This window comes from Oryctolagus cuniculus, chromosome 19, assembly GCF_051225735.1.
Source record: "Oryctolagus cuniculus isolate XC-2025 breed Fujian yellow rabbit chromosome 19, ASM5122573v1, whole genome shotgun sequence".
NCBI lineage: Eukaryota > Metazoa > Chordata > Mammalia > Lagomorpha > Leporidae > Oryctolagus > Oryctolagus cuniculus.
In genome coordinates, this window is record NC_142885.1 from 69,360,542 (window position 1) to 69,387,988 (window position 27,447).

Sequence of the window (27,447 nt, forward strand, 5' to 3'; positions counted from 1 at the left end):
ACCGAGCCACCGAGTCTGGGGTCTCTGGCGTCCTTCTCCGAGCCTGAGGTTCGAGATTCACGCCGGACGCCTCTGCTCTTCCACCCACCCTTCGCAGTCCTGGCTGCGTGAGGCATGTGAGTGCTCATCGGGAGCGGACCCGCAGGGTCACTCTCTGAGGAACCAGCTGTTGCCCAAGGTGGCTGCACCACGTTACATCCCCCCAGCGTGTGGGAGGGCCCCAGTTCCTCCATCCTCACAACAGAGTGTCCCGGGTAGGAGGTGGCATCTGTGGTTTGTCTTCGATGTGTCTGTGGCTTTTGTTTGTTTGTTTTTAAGAAAAGGCAGAGTCCCAGAGAAAGAGACAGATTTTTGATTCGCTGGTTCACTCCGCACATGGCCACAACAGCCAGGGCTGTGCCAGGTTGAAGCCAGAATCTGAGAACTCTGTGTCTCCCACACTGGTGCAGAGAGCCACATACTTGGGTCACGAGAAACAGCAGCTGGGACTTCAGTCAGTGCCCGTGTGGGACTCTGGCGCCGCCCCACGGCACCAACCCCTGTGTATGTTCTTTGAAGCGCATGTTGAGGTCCTTTGCCTGTTTTTAATTGGGGATTTTTAAATAGTTGAATTATAAAAATAATACTGATGTCTGCCTGCGGGAAGCACACCTGTCTCCGGTTGCCGCAGCATGCTGAAGCATTTTTAAGTTCGTTTACGTGTGGCTGTGTGTGGGGCTGCCCAGCTCCAGGAACACCACTCACGCGGCACCGGCACTACCAGGCGGGGCGTGCACCGTGGGCTGCTTCCGAGGCGGCACCTCATTTCCAAACACTGAGCACGGCGCTCATTCATGCTCTCGTGGAGCAACGTCGTGGTGGTGTCGTCTCCACGCGCTGACTTCTCTTGGCGGCACCGCCGGGATCAGAGCGGTTAGTCCGGATCCCTCGTGTTGAAGTGGGTGCTGCTTTTGTCTTGCCCGAAGGTGCTCATCGGAGGAAGAACTTGCCCCCCAAAGTGCCCATAACGCCAATGCCAAGGTACTCCATCCTGGAGACGCCGGTGCTGAAGAAAGAGCTGGACAGGTCAGTGCTGCTCCTCAGAGTCCCTCCCGCGTAGCCAGGCTGGGCAGCCCTGGAAGCGGAGCGGCACCGTGTGGTCGCCTCAGGTCTGGGGGACGCAGCTGGCCCTGGGCTTGGCAGAGGTTCTTTAATCTGCTCTTCAAGGGAAAGGGGTGGCTGAGCTTCCCGGCCTCCCTGCGCACTGGGCCCCAGGAAGGCCTTCCGCGTACCCAGTGCGCACGCTCCCTGTGGTCTGCAGGCCTGTGGAGTCCCCTGCCGTGAGCCGCGTCAGCTCTCCGTGCTCAGTCGGTGCACAGCACAGATACTAACTAACCTCTGAACGCTTTCTAGCGTCGCACCGTGCTTCAGCCACACAGCGCGTCACTGAATGTGCTGGTAACCGCTCTTGGCTAGGACGAGGAGGTAGTGCCGGCTGCGGAGTCCTGATGCTCACCTGCTCTCTCATTCAGGTTCGGAGTCCGCCCTCTGCCCAAACGCCAGATGGTTCTGAAACTGAAGGAGATCTTCCAGTACACTCACCAGACCCTGGAGTCGGACTCGGAGGACGAGATCCCGCCCTCACAGGTGTCCCGGGAGGCACCCTGCAGTCAGACCTACAACGCCGAGACCTCCGAGCCTTCCAGGGCGGGAGGCTGCACCCAGCTGGAGGCCGCCCCGGGCCCCAGGCCGCAAAGGGCCAAGGGCCCCCAGCATGGGACGCCGCAGCCCAGTGGGGGCCTCCCAGCCCCTGGCAGACCACCAGCCCCCGAGGCCTCTCCAGGCCCTGATGGTGACGCTCGTCTCCCAGCCTCCCAGGAATCCATGGCTACCTCTGTGGACAGCAGTGACAGCTCCTTCAGCTCACAGAGGTAACCAGATGGAAGTGGCGGGGCAGTGGGTCTGGGCGATCAGGAAGCCCCCGTTACCTTCGCTCCCTCCAGGCCCCCCGGAGCAGCCCCGCAGAGCTCCCGGCCCCACGCCCCCCACACCTGCACTTTCCTGCCGCGTGCCAGGCTGCCCAGGGCCCGTGGGAACCCACCCCTTCCCTCAGAGGGGCTCGTCTCGGGCTGCAGGAGGTGTCACAGGCCGCGTCGCTCTCCCCAGCTCTTCCTCCGCAGAGTTCGGAGCGGCCTTCGAGTCGGCAGGTGAAGAGGAGGACGGCGTCAGCGCCTCCCAGGCGGCCGTCCCCGCAGCAGCCGTGGAGGAGGCGGTGAGGCGCTACATCCGCTCCACGCCGGCGCTGTACCGGAAGGTGCTGCTGTACCAGCCCTTGGAGCTGGCCGAGCTGCAGGCTGCCCTGAGGCAGAACGGCATCCGCGTGGCTGCGGGCAAGCTGCTGGACTTCCTGGACACCCACTGCGTCACCTTCACCACCGCCGCGGCCCGGAAGGAGAAGCTCAGGGGGAAGAGGCTGCGGGGCGTGGGCAGGAAGAAAGGGGGGCAGAAGTGACACCCCCACCTGGACCCCCCCCTCCAGGTGTGCGGCCTGCACCCGTGTCACAGCCCCCAGACCGCCTGTGGGAGGCTGCAGGGTGCCCGGTCACCAGGCTCCTCCGTCTCGGCTGGGGCCTGTGGAACGACGGGCGCAGCCCTGCCTCCTGCGCTGGAACTGGAGCACGTCACGGCTGGATGGAGGCCCGCCCCTGCCTGTCGGTGCTTCCACGTCTCCTCTTGTTCCCGGGGGCCTCATGGATTCTGGGGGCCTGGGCGGCACCAGGTGGCGGGGCGAGGCCTGATTCTGCCCCATCTGCCCCCTGCATCCCCCAGGCCCAGGCCCAGGCCCAGGCCCAGCTGCCCCACGAGTCCATCCTGAGCTGGAGGCCAGCTGGCAGGGACCTGGCTTCCTTCTCAGCACAGCCACCACCAGCAAACCACGTGGCCTCAGTTCCCTGCACCACACGACCAGGGCCCAGCCCTCCTGGCCCGGTCATTGGCACCAGCACCACTGAGCCCCCAAGGCAAGCACGTACCCTACCGGCAGGCGAAGGCGAGAGGAGGCTGGGTCTCCTGTCCTTGAGAACCCCCTTGTCTCAAATCCAGTGCAGTTGGTTTTATATGATGTGCAATAAAAACAAACAGCTTTACAAAACCTGGCAGCTGCACCTCAGAAAAAGCCCAGGGAAACAGACCATGAGCTTGAGCCCAGGTGGTCCCAGCCCACCTGTTCCTGCACTGGGGGCACAGGTGAGTCACAGACGGCCACGCACTCATCCGCACATCTGTCGGTCATACACGGCGTTTCACAGAGCCCTGCCCGGGCCCCAAGCTGCCAGGCGAGGCCGTGCGCCAGCCTCAGGCACGGCTGCACAGGTGCAGAGCCGCCAAGCCAGGCCCCACCTTCCATGGGACGAGCTGCAGAGCGCTGCGTGGCCTGAGCAGGGGCTGTGGGGAGATGGACGGGCCACCCTGGCCGCATCCCGGCACGGGGGTCGGGGCTCAGTGGCCTGAGGGTTGCATCAGCAAAGAGGGAGTGGAGCAGCAGCAACGGGTCTCCTGGACACGTGGCCTGGCCTGGCAGGTGCACAGGGCCCGAAGCGGACAGTGAGGAGCCCAGAGCCTCATGTCCACTCTCATCAGAGGGGTCACAGGGGCTCCCCAGCAGGGCTGTTTCTGGAAGCTGGAGGAGACCAGGTCCCTGTCAGAGCCCTGACCATCAAAAGGCATGTGTGACCAAAGAAGTCACTGATGGCAATGTGGGGGCGGGGTCAGGATGGGGGAACACGGCCTTGTTCTGAAACGGCCGGCAAGGCCGTGCTGCCTGCTGGGGGGAGGGTTCAGAGGAAGGAGCCCCTGCCACAAAGGAACCACCACAGTAGGCTCAGTGTCCAAGAACTTGGACGTGCCCACAGGAACCGGCCAGCAGGCAGGCACACAGGACTGGGCCGGCTCATCCGTTGAAAAGGAACACGGTGGAGCAGAGCTGCTGTCATGGTGCCGGCAAGGCTGGGGCAGCAGGTGTGCCAAGGGCCCGCTTTGGGGACAAGGCAGGAGTTCCCATCTGATGAGGAACCCCAGAGGGAACCTGCGCAGGAAGCAGGGCTGGGGACCAGATCAGCCGCACTTGGCCATGAGGGGACCGGAATGCCAGGCCCGTCCCACGTCTCGTGGCCCTGGCCTCAGCCTGGGGCAGGGAGCTGCTGGCCCTGCAAGGGGGCTCACAAGGAAGCGCCCCAGCCTTGCAAGCAGGAAGCCCTGAGTCCACACGGAGGATGACTGTGCAGCCCTCCTCTCCACACACGCCAGTCCCCCAGGGGCCAGGAGCCCACGCGCTTCTCACAGAGGACGCTGCGGAGCTGAGGCCACGGGCCAGGCCGGCTCTGGCTGGGCTGACGGACATTCCTGGGGGGTGCTGGCACCCATCCTCAGCACCCGCGGCGCGTGAACCACGGAGGGAGGCCTCTTTCATGTGACAGACTCACCAGGCCCCTGTGGTTTCCAACATCCTGTGGGTGGCCTGGTTTGACGTCTTCGCTGCTCCCCACGGCCAGGGCTGCAGCCACTGGTCCTGCGCTCTGCCTGCCTGGAGCCAGGCCTCTCTGGGGCCACTGGGGTGTCCTCTCAGCACCTGGTCCAGTCCTGAGTATGAGGAAAGCGTTGCTGGCCAGGAGAGAGGGATGGGGACACGGAGGGTGTCGTGAACCACAGCAAGTCTGCCTCTAGTAGATGGGGGTTCCCGCCCCTCCTTCGCCCAGGCCCAGGCCCTGGAGGGTGAGCTGGCAAGTCACACGAGCTGCTGGACGCGGCTGCAGCCGTCACTGTCCCCACCTGCAGACCCCAAGTGCTCCACCACTGGGCACCCACCTGGTCACCTCAGTGGCCCCATATGAAGCGGCCCACTCCCTGTCCTACACCCTGGGAGGTGTTCCGGATTCTTCCTTCCCTGTAAGCTTCCTCGTGTCCTTCAGCCCGGGCTGTCGGCTGTCCCCTGTTGGTGCGGCCCACCTGCCGCAGTCCCCCTTCGGGGCGGAGCAAGAGTGCAGCAAGGGACCACATTCTGCCGCTTCCTCTCAGGGTGCAGGTGGCCTGGCCCTGGAGGCCCCTTGTCTCACAGGAAGACGTGGCAGGGTGCAGCTGGGTCAGAAGGTGCCTGTGGGGTGACAGAGAAGGGAAGGAAGGAGAGCAGGGAGGGAGAGGCGCGGGCGGCACGGCCGTGGGCCTGAGCCACTCCTCCTGGCCACTCTCAGGGCGTCCAGCCACCACCTGGAAGGCTTCCTCCTCAGGAGGAGAGAAGCTTACCTGGTGCAAAGTCACTGCTGAGAGAGCATTTTTTTTTTAATTTATTTTTTTTATTGTTTTGACAGGCAGAGTGGACAGTGAGAGAGACAGAGAGAAAGGTCTTCCTTTGCCGTTGGTTCACCCTCCAATGGCCGCCGCAGCCAGCGCACCACGCTGATCCGAAGCCAGGAGCCAGGTGCTTCTCCTGGTCTCCCATGGGGTGCAGGGCCCAAGCACTTGTGCCATCCTCCACTGCACTCCCAGGCCACAGCAGAGAGCTGGCCTGGAAGAGGGGCAACCGGGACAGAATCCGGTGCCCCGACCGGGACTAGAACCCGGTGTGCCGGCGCCGCAAGGCAGAGGATTAGCCTAGTGAGCCGCAGCGCCAGCCGAGAGCATATTTTCAATGCGTGTTATACTCAAAGGCTCAGTGGCTCCACAACAGAGTTCAGCAAATAGAAGACAGCCCACCGGGTGACTAGGCAAGGGCTATGCAATAATCAAACTGTGCAAGTCACAGAACCACTCATCCAACAGTCGTGCACTACTGCCATCGACTGACCGCCTCAGTATTTACAACCCTATGTCAGTCAACGGCTCCAACAGACGCGGGCTGGCTTCCTTCTGGAAGAACTTCCGCTCCTCACACATGAGGCGGCATGCAGTGTTTGTTGCTCTGTGTCCGGCTTATGTCACTCCACATGGTGTGCTCCGGTTCCAACCATTTTTCTGCAAAGGTTAGAATTTTATATTTTTTATGACTGAATAAAATTCCATTATACACACACACCATATTTTCTGCATTTTCTTCATCCATTCATCTGCTGAGGGACACCCTCGGTGATTTCCTATTTTGACTGTTGTTAACAGCGCTGTTATAAATATGTGGAGCAGGTATCTCTTTCATACAATAAACTTGCATCTTTTGGATATATACCCAGTACTGGGATAGCTGGATCATATGGCAAGTATACTTCTAGTTTTCATTCATTCATTCATTTTTTACAAATAGTGAGAGACGAGAGACAGAGAGAAAGGTCTTCCTTCCGTTGGTTCATCCCCCAAATGGCTGCTATGGCCAGAGCTACGCCAATCTGAAGCCAGGAGCCAGGTGCTGCCTCCCGGTCTCCCATGGGGTGCAGGGCCCAAGCACCTGGGCCATCCTCCACTGCCCTCCCAGGCCACAGCAGAGAGTGGCCTGGAAGAGGGGCAACCGGGACAGAATCCGGCACCCATGTGGGATGCCAGCGCTGCAGGCAGAGGATTAACCAAGTGAGCCACTGCGCCGGCCCCTCATTTATTTATTTTTAAAGATTTATTTATTTCAGAGGCAGAGTTAGAGAGAGAGGGAGAAACAGAGAGCTCTTCCACTTGCCGGTTCACTCCCCAGATGGCCACACTGGCCGGAGGAGGCTGGTCTGAAGCCAGGAGCTTCTTCCAAGTCTATTTCTAGTTTTTATAGAAGTCTCTGGGGCCAGGTTAAGCTGCCAACATCCTATGTGGCTACCGGTTTGTGTCCCAGCTGCTCCAATTCCAATCCAGCTCCCTGTTACTGGCCTGGGAAAAGCAGTGGAAGAGGGCCAATTGCTCGGGCTCCTGCCACCCACGTGGAAGACCCAGATGAAGCTCCAGGTTCCTGGCTTTGGCCTGGCCCAGCACTGGCTGTTGCAGCCAAATGGGGAGTAAACCAGCGGATAGAGGATCTCTCTCTCAACTCAAAATCAATAGATAATTGTTTAAAAACAGAAGTCTCCACACTTTTCCACAGTGGCTGCACTTACACTGCCGCGACCAGTGAGTAGGAGTCCCACTTTCCCCACCTCCTCGCCAGTGTCTGTTGCTGTCCGCGTGAGAGCCACGGGGGGGGGGGGGGGGCTCCCTGTGGTTTTGATTTGCATCTCCCTGATGCTGAGCATTTTCCCACGTATCTGTGCCCCTCTGTGCTTCCTCTGAGAACTGTGTCCGGTCTTTGCCCACTTCTTCCCTGGACTGGGTGGTTTTACTGTTGAGCTGCTCGTCATCGGGACAGTGACAGAAAGCACTTGCCTCTGAGCTTTGGGTCTGAGGGATGCTCCGTCCCAGAACCGAAAGCCTGGAGACGCCGCCCTGCTCTCACTGACAGGGGCCACGGCAGAGCCGGAGAGCTGCGCCCCAGGCAGCCCCCGCTCACTGATTTGTCAGCGAGGCTGTTGGCTTTTGAAAAGAGACAGGAAGGAAGGCTGAGGTGGCGCCCGGCACAGGAAGAGGTGAGGAGTCAGAGACGCCTTGACAGTGGTGGGCGCAGTGGGGACGGCAAGAGGCGGCCACCGCGCCCTCGGGCCCCGCACTCAGCGTGGGAAGCACACCAGATCCCCTCGCGTCTCGGGGCCCAGGACTGCGGAGATGGCCCCCCACTCAGACCCCCAGCCTCAGCATCCCCGGAGCAGGAAGGAGGCCCAGAAGGTAAGCCGAGTCCAGCCTGTCTCGCTGGGAGGACGGACCATGACTCGAGGCCCGAGCTACTCCTGGGCATGGGTGAGAAGAGGAGGGTGCCAGGTTCAGGCATGTGCCAAGGATAACCCAGGACAGGTCCCAGGGCTCAAAGCTCAGCCCCTTAGGTGCCAGAGATGGCACTGGAGCAGGAAGCGGCGAGAAGGCGCTGGGGGGAGGTGGCAGACGGCGCAGTGCAGCCCAGGGAACTTCCAGCCCTGCTCCCTGGCTGCAGGTGGCTCCCAGCCAACAACGCTACTAATCTGAGCCTCATTCCCCACCTGCAAGTGGAGGTGACAAGGTCATGAGACCCAAGGGAGGTGGTGGAGACGGTGCAGACCCAGCTCCCCGCGCCTGCCCCATAGAGGCCACCTTGTGCCCTGTGGGCAGCCCTGGGGCCTGAGGGAGAAGTGCTCAGGGCAGGCCTTCTTAAAACAGGCACTGCCCAGCTGGGCCACAGCGTCTGCCCATGGCCAAGCTGCGGGGCCCCAGGTCCCGCTGGTCCCTCCCTGCAGGCGCTGGTTTGCCTAAGCCCAGGTCTCATTCTTTGCCACCAAAGGTAGCAGCTGGGCACCCCCGTTCTGTCCCGGGGTGCGGCTGTCCTGCTTGGGGCGTGGGGTCGGGGCAGTAACGAGGTGGTGTCTGAGGGCAGGCACCACTTCCTCCTCCCCTGATCTCGAGCAGCAGGCTCACCATGGCGCTGGGGCCGCCTCGCCAGGGCTGAGTACTGAGCCGCCAGCACTCAGGGGTGGTGACGGAGTCGGGAGGGAGGAGAAATGACCCAAGGAATCACGGCAGGAACATAGGCAGTGGGTGGCGGGTGGCACGGGAAGACCCCACCCAGGCCTCTCGGTGGGCAGGGCTGAGGCCCTGGGACAGAAGCAGAAGGCAAGACAAGAACCGCTGGCAGACAGTGAGTTGGATCTGGGTCTTTGCAGGGGTGAGGCAGAAGTCCAGGTCTCAGGTGCCCTGACCCACTCTCCCCCAGATGTAGCTCTGAGGATGGCCCTGGGGACACCTGCGTGGCTCCCAGGGAGGGGGCAGTGGTCACCCACCTGTGCCCCGGCCTCGCTTGCCACAGCTCTGATCCTCTGTGAATGGACTCCACTCAGTGAAATCTCTGGTGGTCGGGTCAAGCTGTGGGTTTTATTTTTAGAACAAAAACTGTGTCCCAGATAATGACCACACAATGCAGCGATCCCACTCCTGTGTGTACCCCAAAGAGCTGGACAGAGGATCTCAGAAAGATGCCTGAACCCCCAAGTCCTCAGTGGCACCGTCCACCATGGCCAGAGGTGCTCACCCCCAGGGTCCCTCACACGACGGTCAATGCACACAAGGGACGGCTGGGACACACGGATGGACCTGGAGCACACAGTGCTGAGCGCAGGGGCCAGGCACAAAAGGACGGAAACCGGGGGATTCCACTTACACCCAGGACCGCAGCCCTCAAACTCACGGAGATGCAAAGGAGAGGGCGGTTGCCGGGGGCCGAGGGAGGGGATGGGGAGCTGGTGCCTGATGGGGACTGGGTTTCCGGAGAGGGGGGATGGTTGTGCAGTGCTGGCAGGGCGCCTCAGGCCTCAGAGCTGGACACTCAGAAATGGTTATAATGGTAACATTTCTGTTACGCACATTTAACCACAATTTTAAAAGCTAAATAAAAGCAGTGTCCAGATAATGCTCTGTACAGCGGAGAGGAACTGAGCCTGGCCCTTCATCAACGTGGTGCCCACATCCTTCCAGCCACTACCCCAACCCCTGACAGGCGGCTGGGCCAGGCCACACCCTGACATCACTCCGTCCCTGTGCAGGACAGGGGCCCCGCACATCCTGGCCTCTGGCACTAATAGGCCAGCAGCCACAATGCTTCATTTTGGCTTACACACATATTAATGTTTAGATAGTTACTGCTTTATTTTTATAAGATTTATTTTATTTACAGAGAGAGATAGAGGCAAAAAGAGAGAAGTCTTCCATCCGCTGGTTCACTCCCTAAATGGCCACAATGGTCAGAGCTGCCAATACAAAGCCAGGAGCCAGGAGCTTCTGAGCTGGGTCAGAAGTGGAGCAGCCAGGACTCGAACTGGCACCCATATGGGATGCCAGTGTTGCAGGCGGTGGCCTTACCCGCTACACCACACTGCCAGCTCCCTGGCTTAATTTTTTAAAATGGAGGTTCACGGGGGTGGGTGGTGTGGCACAGCAGGTTAAGCCACCACTTGGGACACCTTCGTCCCATATCAGAGAGCCTGGGATGGAGTCCTGCTGCCACTTGCAATCCAGCCTCCTGCTAACGTGCACTCCGGTAAGTAACAGGTGATGGCCCAGCACTTGAGTCTCTGCCACCACTACTGGATACCCAGGTGGAGCTCCTGGCTCCTGGCTTTGCTCTGGCCCAGCCCTTATGTATTTTGTGTTGAGATATAGAAACAAACATGTTGTTTTATACACACACACACACACACTCTCTCTCACACACACACCCCATCCATCTCTCCCTTTCCTGATCTACTTTCCTTTTGTGCCTTCTTGATGCTGTCTTTGTTTGAACAGGGATTTAATGCTGTCTTCTAATGAACAGGCATCCCTAATTTTAACAAACCCTGATACAGCCCCATTTCTTTTATAGATAGTGAATTCTGTGCTTAGCTTTTCCCTCGAGTCTATACGGACATTCTCCTTCAGTGTTTCTCAAAGGCTGTGTTCGCACCTGTGGACCTACAGCCCAGCTTGTTATCCTGGTGTGTGGGGAGCTGGGGTCGAGGTTCATTCCACGCACATGGACATCCCTTACCCAGCGCAGTGGTGTCCACGTGCGTGAGTGGGCTCTGCAGCTGCCACTCCAGCGCACGGCTCCACCTGCCCGCCCCCGCCCAGTCTAAGCACTCCAGCTTTGTTTTCAAAATTGTTCTGCTCACTCTGGAGCCCTCTGCATAGCCACGTATGTCTTAGAATCACCTTGCCGACTTCTGCTGTCCCCCACACAAAGCCTGCTGGGGCTGTGTCTGGGGTGTTATTGATTCCACACATCAACTGGCATTTAATAACGTTGATTCTTCCAGCCCATGAACCCAACGGAGGTCAACCACTGCTCTTGGTGTGCGATAGTTCCCTGCAGAGATGTTCTTGCAAATTTTTTGCTAGATTTATTCCTGAATATTTGTTTTTTTAATTTATTTAATATTTTAATTTATTTGAGAGGTAGAGTTACAGATAGAGAGAGGGAGAGACAGAGACACAGACAGAGAGAGAGAGAGAGGGAGGGAGGGAGAGGTCTTCCATCTGCTGGTTCACTCCCTAAATGGCAGCAATGGCTGGAGCTGTGCCAATACAAAGCCAGGAGCCAGGAGCTTCTTCCGGGTCTCCCATGTGGGTGCAGGGGCCCAAGGACTTGGGCCATCTTCTCCTGCTTTCCCAGGCCACAGCAGAGAGCTGGATTGGAAGTGGAGCAACCAAGAGTTGAACCAGTGCCCATATAGGATGCCGGCACTGCAGGTGATGGGTTTACCCACTATGCCACAGCGCTGGCCCCAACTTATTTTTTATTTGAAAGAGTTACAGAGAGAGGAGAGACAGAAGGATCTTCCATCTGCTGGTTCACTCCCCGAATGACCGTGGTGGCCGAGGCTGGGCCAGGCTGAAGCCAGGAACCAGGAGCTTCTTCTGGGTCTCCCACATGGTGCAGTGGCCCAAGGACTTGGGCCATCCTCTGCTTTCCCAGGCCAGCAGAGAGCCGGATCAGAAGTGGAACAGCTGGGACTCGAACTGGTGCCCGTATGCAATGCTGGCACTGCAGGCAGAGGCTTATCCACTAAGCCACAGTGCCAGATAGTTGATTTTTTAAATGTATTTTAAATTTCAGTTTCAGTTAGATGATTTCTATTAAGTAGAAATATAGGGGCCAGCGCCATGGTGCACTAGGTTAATCCTCAGCCTGCGGTGCCGGCATCCCATACAGGCGCCAGTTCTAGTCCCAGCTGCTCCTCTTCTAATCCAGCTCTCTGCTGTGGCCCGGGAAGGCAGTGGAGAATGGCCCAAGTGCTTGGGCCCCTGCACCCGCATGGATGACCAAGAGGAAGCACCTGGCTCCTGGCTTCGGATTGGCGCAGCGCCATCCGTAGCGGCCATTTGGGGAGTGAATCAACAGAAGGAAGACCTTTCTCTCCGTCTTTCCCTCTCACTGTCTGTAACTCTACATCTCAAATAAATAGATAAATCTTTTAAAAAAAGAAATATAACATTTTTTGCATGTACTGCTACTGAGAAACCTTGCTAAATTCACATTTAGTTCTAACTGTAAATTCTTTTAGACTTTCTATATATACAACTATGTCAACTGTGAACAATGATAGTTTTATATTTTTTCAATATCAAAAGCTTCTATTTTTTATTTACCCTACCACACCAGCATCCACATTTTTCTTTATTTGACAGATAGAGTTAGACAGTGAGGGAGAGAGACAGAGAGAAAGGTCTTCCTTCTGTTGGGTCACTCCCCAAATGGCCGCTATGGCCGGTGCTGCGCCGATCCGAAGCCAGGAGCCAGGTGCCTCCTCCTGGTCTCCTACGCGGGCGCAGGCACCCAACCACCTGGGCCATCCTCCACTGCACTCCTGGGCCACAGCAGAGAGCTGGACTGGAAGAGGAGCAACCGGGACTAGAACCTGGTGCCCATATGGGATGCCGGCACCACAGACGGAGGGTTAACCAAGTGAGCCACGGCGCCGGCCCAGCATCCAAATTTTTTAAAAAACAAATCACCAGGGCCAATGCTGTGGTTTAGCAGGTAAAGCCACTGCCTGCAGTGCTGGCATCCCATATGGGCACTGGTTCAAGTCCTGACTACTCCACTTCCAATACAGCTCTCTGCTATGGCCTGGGAAAGCAGCAGAGGATGACCCAAGTTTTTGGGCCCCTGCACCATGTGGGAGACCCAGAAGAAGCTCCTGGCTCCTGGCTTTGGCATGGCCCAGCCCCAGCCCCAGCCACCACAGCCATTTGGGGAGTGAAACAGCAGATGGAAAATCGATCTCTCTCTCTCTCTCTCTCTCTCTCTCTCTCTGCCTTTCAAATAAATAAATATATATACATTAAAAAAAAACAGCATCCAGAAGAGGTCATCCCTGGGGAGTGGAAGTGAGGAGTGACTGTAGGATTTAACACTCTTGCTGAGCATACACACAGGTCTGTAAGCAATCTGCTTCAGTGTAGGGAGGAAACAATGCACGCTTGTTAGCAAAATTTGAGCAATGAAAATTCAAAATTAAATTTCGTAATTCCAGGGCCAGCATCGTGGCTCACTTGGTTAATCTTCCGCCTGCGGCACCAGCAGCCCAGATGGGCACCAGGTTCTAGTCCCGGTTGCCCCTCTTCCAGCCCAGCTCTCTGCTGTGGCCCAGGAGGGCAGTGGAGGATGGCCCAAGTGCTTGGGCCCTGCACCCGCATGGGAGACCAGGAGAAGCACCTGGCTCCAGGCTTCGGATTGGTGTAGCTCCGGCCGTGGCGGCCATTTGGGGGGTGAACCAACAGAAGGAAGACCTTTCTCTCTGTCTCTCTCCCTCACTGTCTAACTCTGCCTGTCAAAAAAAAAGTTTCCTTAATTCCACTATCATGTATGTGTAGGCTTTTTCTATAACTAGGCAAAAATGGTGCCCTATTGTAACGCTCTCCTGCATCTTGATTTTTTCCAGATGAAAACACATTGCAGACATTTTGTGATTCTATCTACCTACATGAAATTCTAAAAAAGGCAAAGTACTTTATATTGAAAAATAGGCCAATGACCTTGAGCCCTAGGCATTGGGCTGCGCAGACTACAAACAAGCAGGAGTTAGAAAGTTCCACGTCCTAATTGTGGTGGTTGTTACATAGATGCATCCATTTCTCAAACTCAACTAACTGAACACTTAAAATGGGTACATTTAGGGGCCAGCACTATGGCGCAGCGAGTTAACACCCTGGCCTGAGATGCCGGCATCCCATATGGGTGCCGGTTCGAGACCCAGCTGCTCCTCTTCTCATCCAGCTCTTGGCTATGGCCTGGGATAGCAGTGGAGGGTGGCCCGGGTGCTTGGGCCCCTGTACCCATGTGGGAGACCTGGAAGAAACTCCTGGCTCCTGGCTTTGGATTGGCGCAGTTCCAGCCGTTGTGGCCATCTGGGGAGTGAACCAACGGATGGACGACCTCTCTGTCTCTACCTCTCTCTCTAACTATGTCTTTCAAATAAATAAAATAAATCTTTTTTAAAATGGGTGCATTTATTACATATAAATCATACTTCAAAGAAAGGACTAAAACTTTTATATTAAGAGAATATAGGCCAGTGCCACGGCTCACTAGGCTAATCCTCCGCCTTGCAGCGCCGGCACACCGGGTTCTAGTCCTGGTCGGGGCGCCGGATTCTGTCCCAGTTGCCCCTCTTCCAGGCCAGCTCTCTGCTGTGGCCAGGGAGTACAGTGGAGGATGGCCCAGGTACTTGGGCCCTGTACCCCATGGGAGACCAGGATAAGTACCTGGCTCCTGGCTACGGATCAGTGCGGTGCGCCGGCCACGACGGCCATTGGAGGGTGAACCAACAGCAAAGGAAGACCTTTCTGTCTCTCTCTCTCACTGTCCACTCTGCCTGTCAAAAAAAAAAAAAAGAGAGAGAGAGAGAGAGAGAGAGAATATGCTGGGGGTTGGTGCTGTGGCGTAGCGGGTAAAGCCGCCACCTGCACTGCTGGTATCCCATATGGGCGTCGGTTCGTATCCTGGTTGCTGTACTTCCAATCCAGCTCTCTGCTATGGCCTGGGAAAGCAGTAGAAGATAGCCAAGTGCTTGGGCCCTTGCACCCGCGTGAGAAACACGGAAGGGGCTTCAGGCTCCTGGCTTCAGATCGGCGCAGCTCCAGCCATTGTGGCCATCTGGGGAGTGAAACAGCAGATAGAAGACCTCCCTCCCTCCCTCCCTCTCTCCCTCTCTCCCTCTCTCCCTCTCTCCCTCTCTCCCTCTCTCCCTCCCTCCCTCTCCCTCCCTCCCTCTCTCCCTCTCTCCCTCTCCCTCTCTCCCTCTCTCCCTCTCTCCCTCTCTCCCTCTCCCTCTCTCCCTCTCTCCCTCTCTCTTTCTGCCTCTCCTTCTCTCTTTCAAATAAATAAATAAATCTTTAAAAAAGAGAGAGAGAATACACTGTAGAGGCTGGCGCTGTGGTGCAGACGGCTAAGCCTCCTCCAGCAGCGCCAGCATCCCATATGGGCACTGGTTCAAATCCCAGCTGCTCCTCTTCTCATCCAGCGCTCTGCTATGGCCTGGGAAAGCAGTGGAAGATGGCCCAAGTGCTTGGGCCCCTGCACCCACATGGGAGACCCAGAAGAAGCTCCTGGCTTTGGATCAGCCCAGCTCTGGCTGTTGGGGAATGAACCAGCAGATGGGAGACCCCTCTCTTTCTGTCTCTCCCTCTCTCTATAACTCTGCCTCCCAAATAAATAAACTGTTAAAAGAGAGAGAAGAGAGAGAGAGAATACACTGTGGACATTTTCCACACAGGACTGCACTGTGCATCTGAACCATAACCGATTTCCTCAGTCCCCCTTGGACAGAAATTCAGTTCCTCCCCTTGAGTCTCTTGCTGTACTAAACAGTGTTTCTATGACTATCCTCATAACTGCATCTTTGTTACCTATTCAGTTCTTTCTTTTTTTTGTTCAAAGATTTATTTTATTTGAAAGGCAGAGTTACAGAGAGGCAGAGGCACAGAGAGAGTGAGTTCTTCCACCTGCTGGTTCACTCCACAGTTGGCCACAACAGCCAGAGCTGGGCTGATCTGAAGCCACAAACCAGGAGCTTCTTCCAGGTCTCCCACACAGTTGCAGGGCCCAAGCACCTGGGCCATCTTTCACTGCTCTCCCAGGTGCATCAGCAGGGAGCTGGGTCAGAAGAGGAGTAGCTGGGACTCGAACTGGTGCTCAGATGGAATGCCGGCACTGCAGGCAGAGCTTAATCCACTATGCCACAGCGCCGGCTGCCCAGTTGTTTCTTTAGGATAAATTCCCTGAAGCAGAAAGTCTGCGTTAAAAATACTTAATGACAAATTATAATCCACAACTGCTGCGCCAATTCCTAATTCTTGCAGTTATTATTAGCATTCCTACTACTGCCACAGTCTCACCAACGCAGTCTGTTACATTTTCAGAACACTCGCCAACTAGATGAAAATGACAACTTGTCATTTTGTTTTTTTCTTCATCCTTAGTGTGATTAAGCAAGCATCTTGCCAACAGCTGGGTCATTTGTATGTTCTATGAATTACCTGTGATCTCTTTCCATCTGCATCCATAATTCTATCTGGTTACCTCTTTCTTTTCTTTTCTTAAAGATTTATTTATTTCCTTGAAAGGCAGAGTTACAGAGAGGCTGAGAGAGAGAGAGAGAGAGAGAGAGAGAAATCTTCCATCCTCTGGTTCACTCCCCAAATGGCCCCAACAGACAGAGCAAACCGAAGCCAGGAGCCAGGAGCTTCTTCCAGGTCTCCCACTTTGGTGCAGCGGCCCAAAGACGTGGGCCATCATCTGCTTTCCCAGGCCATAGCAGAGAATGTATTGAAGTGGAGCAGCCAGAATTTGAACCAGCGCCTATATGGGATGCTGGCGCTATAGGCAGTGGCTTTACCCACTATGCCTCAGTGCCTGGCCCTTTTCTTTAAAAAAAAAAAATTTTTTTTTTTGAAAGGCAGAGTTAGAGAGAGAGAGACAGAGATGTCCACCATGGCAGGGGTTGGGCCAGGCTGAAGCCAGGAGCCAGGAGCTTCTTCCGAGTCTCCCACGTGGGTGCAGGGCCCAAGCACCTGGGCCATCCTCCACTGCCTTCCTGGGCCCACTAGCAGGGAGCTGGATCAGTAGTGGAACAGCCAGGATTTCGACCGGTGCACATATAAGCTACCGGTGCTACAGGCAGCAGCTTAACGTGCTATGCCATAGCACTAGTCCCTAGAAACATTTCAACTATTTAATATTCAATTATGTATTTAATGATTTAATATTTTAATTAAATTCAGGCAAATCTGTTAGTCTTCCAGTTTCTAACTTCTTGGATTATAATGTCTTGCTTTAAAGTCTTTCTTACCCAAAGAACATTAAAAATTTCTTTCATATTTTCTTATTGTGCTTTTATAGTTTTGCACATATAATTTTAATTATTTAGTCCACCTGAAATAAAATTGTGGGTTTAATGGAAAGTTAAAAATTTGTTTTCATAGGTAGGTCAATTCCCTCAAGACCACTTTTACTGATTTGAAATGTGATTTCTGTTGCATTAGCAACACACACACACACACACATTCATCCCCAGATTATGTGTTCTGTCCTGTTGACTCACATGTTGTCATGCTGTGTACAGAAGATTGTTCTGTAGAAGGCACAATTGGCTCAGTGTCAGGAAGCGTGCTGGTTGGGCACAGAGAGGGCAGAGCTGACACATGTCAGTCTGCACAGGTGACAGAGATGCGGTTATGACGACGACACAGCAAGACATTCAGGGAAAGACACTAAATTTCTATCCAAAGAGGCCCAGTGAAGTCAGCCACGGTTCAGAAGCGCAGTGCAGTGCTGTGCCATCAGATACGCGTCACTGGCCCAGCCGTTTCCCACCACACCTGGAACAGGCTGAGCTCCTTAGGACATGACCAGGCCTCCTGTCCCCTGTGACTTTGTCGCCTGGGCCTGACGGTGGGCCTGCCCGCCCACTCACCGTGCTGTGCCAGGCCTGATGGTGGGACTTCCTACCTACTCACTGTGCCAGGCCTGATGGTGGGACTTCCTACCCACTCACTGTGCCAGGCCGAGGGTGGGCCCGACCACCCACTCACTGTGCCAGGCCGAGGGTGGGCCCGGCCGCCCGCTCACTGTGCCAGGCCGAGGGTGGGCCCGGCCGCCCGCTCACTGTGCCAGGCCGAGGGTGGGCCCGGCCGCCCGCTCACTGTGCCAGGCCGAGGGTGGGCCCGGCCGCCCGCTCACTGTGCCAGGCCGAGGGTGGGCCCGGCCGCCCGCTCACTGTGCCAGGCCGAGGGTGGGCCCGGCCGCCCGCTCACTGTGCCAGGCCGAGGGTGGGCCCGGCCGCCCGCTCACTACGCTGCGGCACCTCTGGCCTCCCCTCTTCTCTATACTGCGCTCGCTCTTCCGCTGCCTGAACTGCTCTTTGCACGGCTGACTCCTCACCCTGCTCCACTCCCCTGTCCCTTTCTCAGAGGTCTTCCCCGCTTCCTGTTCCCCCGGATCGCCCCCATGCCGCATGTCGCTCAGGCTGTTTATGTCACAGCACTTGTCACCGTCAGAGACGGTCGTGTCGACCCATGTTCCTTACTGTCGTCTTCCGGCACCCAGCCCCTCCCAGGATAAGGACCTTGTCCAACTCACTCACCTTCCCTCCCCAGCGCCTGGGACCTGCACGGGCCCTCAATCAGCGTGTGCCGGCTGAATGAGTGAGTGGAGATAGACAGTAACACTAGAGTGACATGTGCTGAGATGGGACTTGCTCGTACGTCACATTCCTGGTTTTTCAAGGAATGTGTAAACTTACCCAGAGAGGCAGCAGGTCACACAGCACAAGCACTGTCGCCTGGAAGGCCCTGGCTTCTGTCCCAGCCCAGCCGTCTCCCAGCTGCGTGTCCGTGGGCAAGTCACTCAACTTCTCTGAGTCTCGGCATCCTCGTCTGTGGAATGGGAGCGATGATGACAGTTATTAGGAGGAAGTGACACAGATACAGAACAGAGTGTCTGGGGCACGGCTCCCCTGCAATGAATGCTACATAATATTTGTGTGGCGGGCCTAGTGCTGGGGCCTAGCGAGTTAAGCCGCCACCTGCAGGGCCAGCGTCCTGTATGGGCACTGGTGCAATTCTCCACATCCAATCCAGCTCCCTGCTGTGGCCTGGAAAAGCAGCAGAAGATGGCCCAAGCGCTTGGGCCCCTGCACCCGCATGGGAGACCTGGAAGAAGCTCCTGGCTCTTGGATTTGGTCTGGCCCAGCTCTGGCTGCTGCAGCCATTTGGGGAGTGAACCAAAGGATGGAAAATATCCCGCTGTCTCTCCTTCTCCCTCTGTAACTCTGCCTTTAAAAAAAATTATATATATATATATGTATATATATATATAATTATATATATAATTACACACACACACACACACACACACACACAAGAATGGTACCAGGAAATGAGAATCCTTCCCCAAAGGAAAAGAAAAGGAACTGCAGATCTGCCCCAAACAGCAGGTCCCATGGTCTGGGCTCTGACCGCTGCCTGCACGCCTGCCTTGCCTGCCCAGAGCTGGCTTTGCTCTGGGGAAGCAGTGGGTGTGGGCCGACATGGTGAGACTGTTCAATTTTAGAAATGGACAGAGAACTGGGAAATGATGGGAACCACTGTCAATACGTCACTTGTTGAGGACACACGACATCAAATACACCAACACCCATCACCTTCACACCACACACTCACAGGGGTGGAGGCCGAGCCCGCCCCACCCCTCGCCCCTTCTTGCCAGGCACGCCAGCCGTGGCAGCCCCTCCAGCAGGGTCCCAGGGCCTCATCCGCCATCACTATACCAAACAATAAAACCGGCCAAAGCTACTTTGAAAACACCTGTTAAGAAGAAAAGTGGCAAGATCTAGATGAGCAGAAATGTAACATTGTACTAAAGGATCTCAAGAGAGACCACAGGGTGCTTTCTCTCCTAGTAGCACACATGGTGGACGTGGACAGCTGAGCCCCTGGACGTGGACGGCTGAGCCCCAGTCCCTGAGTCCCTGGGATGCCCTGAGGGGCTGCTGGGGCCGGGGCCAGGTCAGAAGCAGCGAGGAGGGCTCAGGGTCTTCCTTGTCTACCTTGTTGCCAAGAGCTGCAGAGGGTGTGGCCAGCTTTGGCCACAGGAGGCAAAGGAATGTGAGAGGCGGGACAAGGGGTTGGGGGTGGGGGGCTCTGCCTCATGGTGTCTCCTGCAGGCCCCGGAAAACAGAGAAGCCCACCCCAGCCCAGCCCCTTTTTCCTCCTTGCTTTGCTTCTGTTTAGCTTTTCTCTCTCTCTCTCTCTCTCTCTCTCTCTTTTTTTTTTTTTTTGAGACAGAGAGGGAACAAGAGAACAGAGAGCAAGTAGAGCGAGCTCCCATCTGCTGGTTCACTCACCAAATGCCTGCAACGGCCAGGGCTGAGCTGGGCTGAAGTCTGGAACTGAGAACCAAAGCCACGTTGTCTCCCATTGGACACGGGGACTCGATCTCGAGCCCTGGCCGCTGTCTCCCACTGGATGCAGGGACTCCATCTTGAGCCTCGCTGCTGCCTCCCAGGCTCTGCCCTGGCAGGAAGCTGGAGTCAGGAATCAAACTCAAGTGCTCTGATGTGGGATGCAGGCGTCTTAACCGCTCAGCTAAACGCCCCTTTAGATTTTACCTTTCAGGGAAGTTTTGGGTTTACAGGAAAACAGATGGGAAAGTACAGAGAGCTCCCACATAGCCCCCGCCTGTCACCCACAGCCTCCTCCACCTTCACACCCCACCACGTGGTCTGTTGTCACCACCAATCAACCACGGCAGGTCTCGACCACCCAGAGTCCACAGCTGACATCTGGGTTCACTCTTGGTGCCGGGAGATCTGTGGCTTTGAACGTATGTACAACAACACACGCCCACAGTGACAGGCATCTACCAGGATACCGTGACACACATCTACCGTGACAGGCGTCTACCATGACACACGCCCACCATGACAACATTAGCAAAGTGTCACGACCCAAAGCACCCTCTGGGCTCCACTGAGTCTTCCCCCACCCCAGCCCTGGCAACAGATGACCGTTCCCCTGCCTCCCCACTCTGTGCTTTCCCCTTCCAGAACACCACCTAGCTGGGGCTGTGCAGCGTGTATACTTCTCACACTATTTTTGTTGTTGTTCCTCCCTTTTGTGCAGACCTCTCTAACCTCACACCACTTCCAGGTCACCAGTGAGGACGCTCAGGTGAAGAGAGGAGATGTAGCCCACCCAGGGTCACCCAGGCGGTAAGTGGCAGACCCACGGTCTGAGCCCAGAACCCCCGTTCTTACCCACTCAGCCCCTGCGTCCCCACAGCTGTTCTCACCTTCCAGCAGCAAATGGTCCTCCCGGCCCCTCTTGGAGGGCTGGGGAAGGAGGAAGGGGCTTCCCAGCCCCTTCGTGGAGGCTCACTCTCCTGTCCTGGGCTGCTGGACAGAGGTGCGGCAGGCAGCAGATCCGGGCCCTGTCCTCATCTTCACAGCTCCTGGTCACAGTCCTGGACCCGATGAGGAAGCTGGAAACACGGATGGGTGGGGAGCCTGGCCAGGGCCCAGGCAGCAGCTCCCCAGCTGAGCAGGTGAAAGCCCTCGTGGACCTGCTGGCCGGGAAGGGCAGCCAAGGCCCTCAGGCCCTGCAGGCCCCCAGCAGGATGCCGGACTCCCTGCTGGGGACCCATGGTAACAGCAGGGCAGGCAGGGGGGAGCTTGGGCCCTCTCCCGGCCCACCCCCTCCTCACCCACCTTCCCCTGTGGCCTGTGTCTGGCAGAGCTGCGGCTACAGAGGCACCGCGAGGCCCTGCTGAGCCGGGCAGGAGGTGGCCCAGAGCCAGGTGGCCTCCCGCCCCGACTGACCAGCCTCCTGCTGGTGGAGGGCCTGACAGACCTGCAGCTGAGGGAGCACGACTTCACGCAGGTGGAGACCACCCGCGGGGGCCAGCGACCCGCCAGGACCATCCCCCTGGACAGGCTGTTCCTGCCCCTGTCCCGGGTGTCCATCCCGCCCCGCGTCTCCATCACTGTCGGGGTGGCGGGCATGGGCAAGACCACCCTGGTGAGGCACTTTGTTCGCCTCTGGGCCGGGGGGCAGGTGGGCAAGGACTTCTCGCTGGTGCTGCCCCTGACCTTCCGGGACCTCAACACCTACGAGAAGCTGTGCGTGGACAGGCTTATCTGCTCTGCCTTTCCGCACATCGGGGAGTCCGGGCTGGCTGTGGCGGCCCCAGCCAGGGTCCTTCTCATCCTGGATGGCTTGGATGAGTGCAAGACGCCCCTGGACTTCTCCAACACCGTGGCTTGCACGGACCCTAAGAAGGAGATCCAGGTGGACCACCTGATCACCAACATCATCCGAGGCAATCTCTTTCCAGAAGTCTCTGTCTGGATCACGTCCCGGCCCGGTGCCGCCGGCCAAATCCCGGGCGGCCTGGTGGACCGGATGACGGAGATCCGGGGCTTCACGCAGCCGGAGATGGAGGAGTGTCTGCAGCAGATGTTCCCTGAGGACCAGAGCCTGCCGGGCTGGGTCCTGAGCCAGGTGCGGGCCAACCAGGCGCTGTACCTCATGTGCGCCGTGCCGGCCTTCTGCCAGCTCGTGGGTGCGGCGCTGGGCCACTTGCGCCGCAGCAGGCTGGCGTGCCAGGACGCAGCGCCGTGGCCTCCCAGGACCCTGGCTGAGCTTTACGCTTGGTACTTTAGGATGGCCCTGAGCAGGGAGGGGCAGGACAAGGGCAAGGCCAGCCCTCGGATCGAGCAGCTGGCCCAGGGCAGCCGCAGGCTGGTGGGGACCCTGGGCCGGCTGGCCTTCCACGGGCTGGTGAAGAAGAAGTACGTGTTCTACGAGCAGGACATGAAGGCGCTCGGTGTGGACCTGGCTCTGTTGCAGGGGGCCCTGTGCAGCTGCTTCCTGCAGCGCGAGGAGACGCTGGCCTCCTCGGCTGCCTACTGCTTCGGCCACCTGTCCCTGCAGGAGTTCGTGGCGGCCGCCTACTACTACGGTGCGTCCAAGAGGGCCATCTTCGACCTCTTCACCGAGAGTGGCGTGTCCTGGCCCCGGCTGGGCTTCCTCACACACTTCCGGAGCGCGGCCCAGCGGGCCATGCAGGCCGAGGACGGCCGGCTAGACGTGTTCCTGCGCTTCCTCTCGGGCCTCTTGTCGCCCAGGGTCAACGCGCTGCTGGCCGGCTCCCTGCTGGCCCCAGGGGAGCACGAGAGCTACCGGGCACAGGCAGCCGAGCTCCTGCAGGGCTGCCTGCGCCCCAGAGCTGCCGTCGGTGCCCAGGCGGTGAACGTCCTGCGCTGTCTACACGAGCTGCAGTGCACGGAGCTGGCCCACAGCGTGCAGGAGGCCATGGAGCGCGGGGCCCTGGCTGGGCTGAGCAGCCCCTCACACCGCGCTGCCCTGGCCTACCTGCTGCAGGTGTCTGACGCCTGTGCCCAGGAAGCCAACCTGTCCCTGTGCCTCAGCCAGGGTGTCCTCCAGAGCCTGCTGCCCCAGCTGCTCTACTGCGAGAGCCTCAGGTGGGCACAAGGTGGGGGGTGGGCACAGAGGCAGCAGAGGGACTCGACACACTCCCTCCAAGGCAATCGCCCTATTTCCAAATAAGACCACATTTTCAGGGTTAGGACTTCAACACACCGTTCTGGGGTCATAATTCAACCCACCGCACCCTCTGAACCATCCACTGCTGACGTAAGCTGCACCCTATGCGCCATGCTCTGCTCCGGGCGAGTTTGGGGGTGCTTACGCCCAGGTGCAGGGTCAACGATTCCCCAGGACGACTCAGATCGCCAAACCGTTACAGTCATGCTCAGGGTTCGCTACACTTAAAGGACTCAGAGTTAAGATCAAGGAAAGAGAGGCCAGACAGGGTATGGGACGAGACTCACTGAGGGCCCGAGAGCAGCTCAGGTGTCCTCAGACGTAGGAGAGCCAGCAGAGAGTGTTGCGCACAGGCGTGAGGCGTGCTGGTTGCTAGGGCTGCCGCCCACGGAGGACACTGCTCCAGGTAGGGACCGTGAGGCTCGGGGGCACCGGGCCTTGGAGTTCACCTGCATAGGCTAGGCCTGGGCATGGGGGCTGCCGAGCACGGACCTCGGAGCCACGGCTGTGGTACTGCGGTGGGATGGAGAGGAGGCAGAGGGTGTGTCCACGGCCTCCCATGGGCGGGGGACCCTTCGCTGTCACAGCCCTCTTCCCCCTGGCCAGGCTGGACAACAACCAGTTCCAGGACCCCGTGATGGAGCTGCTGGGCAGCATGCTGAGTGGGAAGGACTGTCGCATCCAGAAGATGAGGTACCTGGCCCGGGAGCCCCGCCCAGGCTGCTCACCTGTCCCTTCTCAGTGTCCCCTCTGCTCGCTGGCTGGGGGACCCTTGAGGGGAGGCGTCTGGGAAGCGTGCGGCTCAGGATGCTGTTCCACCCATTCCGGAAGGGGCTCCTCACCTGTAGGGAGAAAGAAGGGCCTGGCGGGGGCAGGTGCTATGGTGCCCACAAGGCGTGTCTCTGGGTACCACATGTGCCAGTGGGGTGCCAGCCATGATTTCCATAGCCACGATGCCCACGGGGGCATCCCTGTGGGTTTGGGGGTGCTTACGCCCAGGTGCAGGGTCAGCGATTCCCTAGGACTCAGAATGCCAAGCCATTATAGTCCTGATCAGGGTTCGCTACACTTAAAGGACGCAGAGTAAGATCAGGAGAGAGAGGCCAGACACACGCTTCCGGCCATCCACTCCAGCACTGACGTGTGATGACAGCGAGCCCTGGTCCAGAGCATTTCACTGGCATAGCCAACTGCCCGCAGGCTCACCTGAGCCTTCGGCCTCCACCCTAGCAGAGGTCAAGAGGCTACCAAGTGGCCGGAGACCCCCGCCATAAACCCCATCTTGGGTAAACCAGCCAGCCAGCCCAAGCCTCAGGCAGACATTCCTGCCAGCCAGGATTTCCTGGGGGCTGGGGGCGATGCAGGGTCCAAACTGTCCTTGGTTCAAGGTTAATCCTTCACTGCCTGCTACCTCTCAGGGTCCTTGTGAGGCTGTAATGAGCTCAAAGGGCTCTAGTGGCCCAGGCGCAGGGGAGGCAGCCCACGAGGGGCTCACCGTGGTCAGGATTACCTTAGTCTTGGGAATGAAAGACCAAGACACAACCCCCACGACAGAAAACTGGTCACAACCTTCCAGCGTGCCAGCCTCTAGCGCTCTCGGCAGAGGGTGAAGCAGCAGCCTTTAGTCTCACCTCCCAGGAGCTGGCGCTGCTCGAATCACTCAGAGCAAGGCCAAGTGCTTCTTCCTGGCCACGTGTCCTTCTCTACCTGACCACGCTGGTCCTTGATGCCACCCCGCTGTGTGGCGTACTGCAGAAGACGACTTGGCTGCTCCCGAAATCCAACTCACAGAATACCAGACAGGTCCTGGGGAGACAGGCAGGGGCTCCCTAGAATTTGAGGACACTCACAGAAAGTGGCCTTGGATGAATGGGCTAAAAACTTTTTAAAACCAATAGAACCATTTTAGAAAGTAATGTACCCCAGCAGAACCCCGGTCAGTACGAGAGACAAAAGGGTGCTGTTAGGATTGGAAGGAGATGTGGGAATCCCAGAGCCCAAGACCCCTGCTGGCCCTTAACGCCTTCCCAAGGATTCCGAGGGGCTCTTGGGACATAGTTTGGGGAGTGCCAGCCTGGGGATTCCAGCCAGACAATCACCTCAGGGCTGGAAGCCTACCTAACTGCCGAGAGCCTCCACGGGGTCATTCCTGAACCGGGACACGGGAAGCAAGGTTAAGGCGACCACCAGCATTCTGCTGGAGGCAGCCTTTCAGACACACACAGGTGTGCTTTTGTGAATGCTGGTTTTGCTGGAAACCTGCTACTTGCTGTCTTGTCCTGGCGAGGAGGCCAGGGGCAGCGATGGGCTGGAACCAGTCCATGCTGGCTCGTGCACTCAGCTGTCAGCTTAACTTCAGGAATTCTGCAGATTGGCAATGCTGGAAATGCATGCACTGGGGAAACCGGCCAAGGCCATGGATCGCTGCTTTTGTGCTTGGCTTTCCCTGAGGCCCAGTGCACCAAAGCTCCACTGGCCAGGACCAACACGGCTGGCTCCGGCAACTGCCCTTCCACAGTGCTGTGCTGTTGGTGAAAACTGGGGAGCTGGGTTCTGGCTGTTTTTTTCCTAGAACCCTCCGTCAGAGTGAAGATCTGTCCATCCCACTCTGCCCTGACCTTGCCCAGCCCCAAGGCATCTGCCTTAGCGGTCACCTGCCCTCCCCCATGTCCAGGCCCTGGTGATGCTGGGAAGACTTAGCAGCCTGAACCATGGGCATGGTGTTGAGGAAGAGGCAAGGAGACTTGCTGCCTGAATTCACCACTTTTCTCTCCTTCCTTGGGCAGTCTGGCTGAGAACCTGATCAGCAACAAAGGGGCCAAAGCTCTGGCCAGATCCCTCCTGGTCAACAGAAGCCTGACCGCTCTGGAGTAAGTAGGAAGAACTGTGGGCCCGCGTAGGCAGTGCCGGGAGCCTCTGCATGGCACTCCATTTAAGACAGGTCCCAAGGTCCCCGGGCTCCTAGTAGGAGTCAGAATCAGGGGGCCACAGCCTTGACACCCGCCCTGGGGGGTGACTGGAAGGGCAGCTGGGCAGCCGCAGAGCCTCACCCAGGGCACCTGTGGCTGCTTCTCCTCACCCCCACGCCTGGCCCGTGCCCACTGGGCCAGCAGTCCTGCCTCCCTCTCCCCATCGCCCGGGGCCTTCTCCGGAACTCCTTCCTGTTCACTCTGTGAGGCTCTCGGCCTGGTTCCACCAGGAGTGAAGCCCTGACCCCCACACACTCCCTCGGAGGGTCAGACTTCAGGGTTAGGCGGAAGCTTCCGTCCCTCCATCCCTCCCTGGAGGTCACGTCTCTCGTCCCTCATGGCAGCCTGCGCAGTAACTCCATTGGGTCACAAGGGGCTAAGGCCCTGGCAGACGCTCTGAAGATTAACCGCACCCTGACCTCTCTGAGGTACGTGTCCCCTGGTCCCTGCCCCGCCGTCCCCAGAGAGCCCTCTCCTCAGCTGCCACCATGGAAGGGATGGGTTCGAAATGGTGGGTGAGGACTACTGGCTCTCATCCACTGGGTAGCAGGGACCGTGCACCCTAAGCAAGTCTCCCGGTGCCTGAGTGACTCGGCGCATCGCGCCCCAGGGAGGTGCCCCGTGTGGGCGGGGTCCAGGCCGCTGCCAGGCGCCCTCCCTTGCCTCATCACTGATGCGCCTTCCGCCTCTGCAGCCTCCAGGGCAACACGATCAGGGATGATGGCGCCAGGTCCGTGGCTGAGGCCCTGGCCTCCAACAGGACGCTCTCCGTACTGCAGTGAGTGGACACACCTCCTCTCCCTACCCGCTCCCTCCCCCTTCTCCAAGGATTGCTCTGTTTCCTGCTAGGAGAAATAGGTGGGCTGAGTCTTGAGGTGCTTCTGACCCACCTGGATGGCACCTGGGAAAATGATGCCTGCTGCTTTTCCAGAGAACAGGTGTTGGGGGAGTAATTAAAAATGCAACCGCTTACCAACCCAGAAATCCTCCCTGCACACACAGACCCAATACACAATGACACCACTTGCAAGCACTGAGCTGGCTGAGCTGTGCCTCGCAGGCAGAGTGCCCATCAGGCTGCAAGACAGAAAGAAACCACTGCCCCACGGCCCAGCAGACACAGCCTGCCCACTGCATTCAACCTGTCCTCAAGAAGAGGACCTCACAGCACCATTTGTCACACGGTCAATCCTAAATTCCCTAATTGGGGGTAGCCATCTGTGTGCCGTATTTGCCTTCACGCAAAGGGAAAATGAAACTTCTCCCGCCTGTATGACGAGCAGGTACCTGTGCAGCCAGGTGCCCACTGATTCCCCGTCAGGACCTGTCTTCAGTGATAGTCTTTCACAGACAGCCCCGGCTTAAGGCATCTCAAAGG

At 57.8% G+C, this 27,447-nt stretch overlaps 2 protein-coding genes and 1 long non-coding RNA gene across 15 annotated transcripts in view; 2 read left to right on the forward strand and 1 right to left on the reverse strand.

Moving 5' to 3' along the window:
* The window catches only part of SLX4 (SLX4 structure-specific endonuclease subunit), a 24,700-nt gene extending 21,570 nt beyond the window's left edge, over positions 1 to 3,130 (forward strand). For 8 of the 9 annotated variants that reach the window (XM_089321281.1, XM_051836238.3, XM_051836239.3 and 5 more), the window contains 3 exons: positions 966 to 1,065; positions 1,512 to 1,910; positions 2,146 to 3,130. In XM_089321281.1, the coding sequence (XP_089177407.1) occupies positions 966 to 1,065; positions 1,512 to 1,910; positions 2,146 to 2,491 (845 nt within the window). In that variant the 3' untranslated portion in view covers positions 2,492 to 3,130. Of the gene's footprint in view, positions 1 to 965; positions 1,066 to 1,511; positions 1,911 to 2,145 lie in introns of those variants that run through there. The other variant, XM_008250656.5, reaches the window with a different exon arrangement.
* Positions 3,005 to 21,016, reverse strand: LOC149120649 (uncharacterized). 4 transcript variants are annotated; one of them, XR_016226017.1, is made up of 5 exons: positions 20,828 to 21,016; positions 18,279 to 18,411; positions 4,843 to 5,985; positions 4,461 to 4,617; positions 3,005 to 3,138 (listed from the first exon to the last, which is right to left on the reverse strand). It is a non-coding gene; the product is annotated as an uncharacterized LOC149120649 (long non-coding RNA). The 4 variants fall into 4 exon arrangements; XR_016226015.1 differs by having other exon boundaries at positions 4,461 to 4,638; XR_016226014.1 differs by having other exon boundaries at positions 4,461 to 5,985.
* NLRC3 (NLR family CARD domain containing 3) overlaps positions 7,208 to 27,447 on the forward strand; it is a 32,121-nt gene continuing 11,881 nt past the window's right edge. Inside the window, exons 1-8 of one of the 2 annotated variants that reach the window (XM_070063987.2) lie at positions 7,208 to 7,698; positions 20,686 to 20,747; positions 20,984 to 21,179; positions 21,269 to 23,018; positions 23,707 to 23,793; positions 25,887 to 25,970; positions 26,414 to 26,497; positions 26,764 to 26,847. In XM_070063987.2, coding sequence (XP_069920088.1) covers positions 21,008 to 21,179; positions 21,269 to 23,018; positions 23,707 to 23,793; positions 25,887 to 25,970; positions 26,414 to 26,497; positions 26,764 to 26,847 — 2,261 coding nt within the window. In that variant the 5' untranslated portion in view covers positions 7,208 to 7,698; positions 20,686 to 20,747; positions 20,984 to 21,007. The remainder of the gene's footprint in view (positions 7,699 to 20,685; positions 20,748 to 20,983; positions 21,180 to 21,268; positions 23,019 to 23,706; positions 23,794 to 25,886; positions 25,971 to 26,413; positions 26,498 to 26,763; positions 26,848 to 27,447) is intronic. The other variant, XM_070063988.2, reaches the window with a different exon arrangement.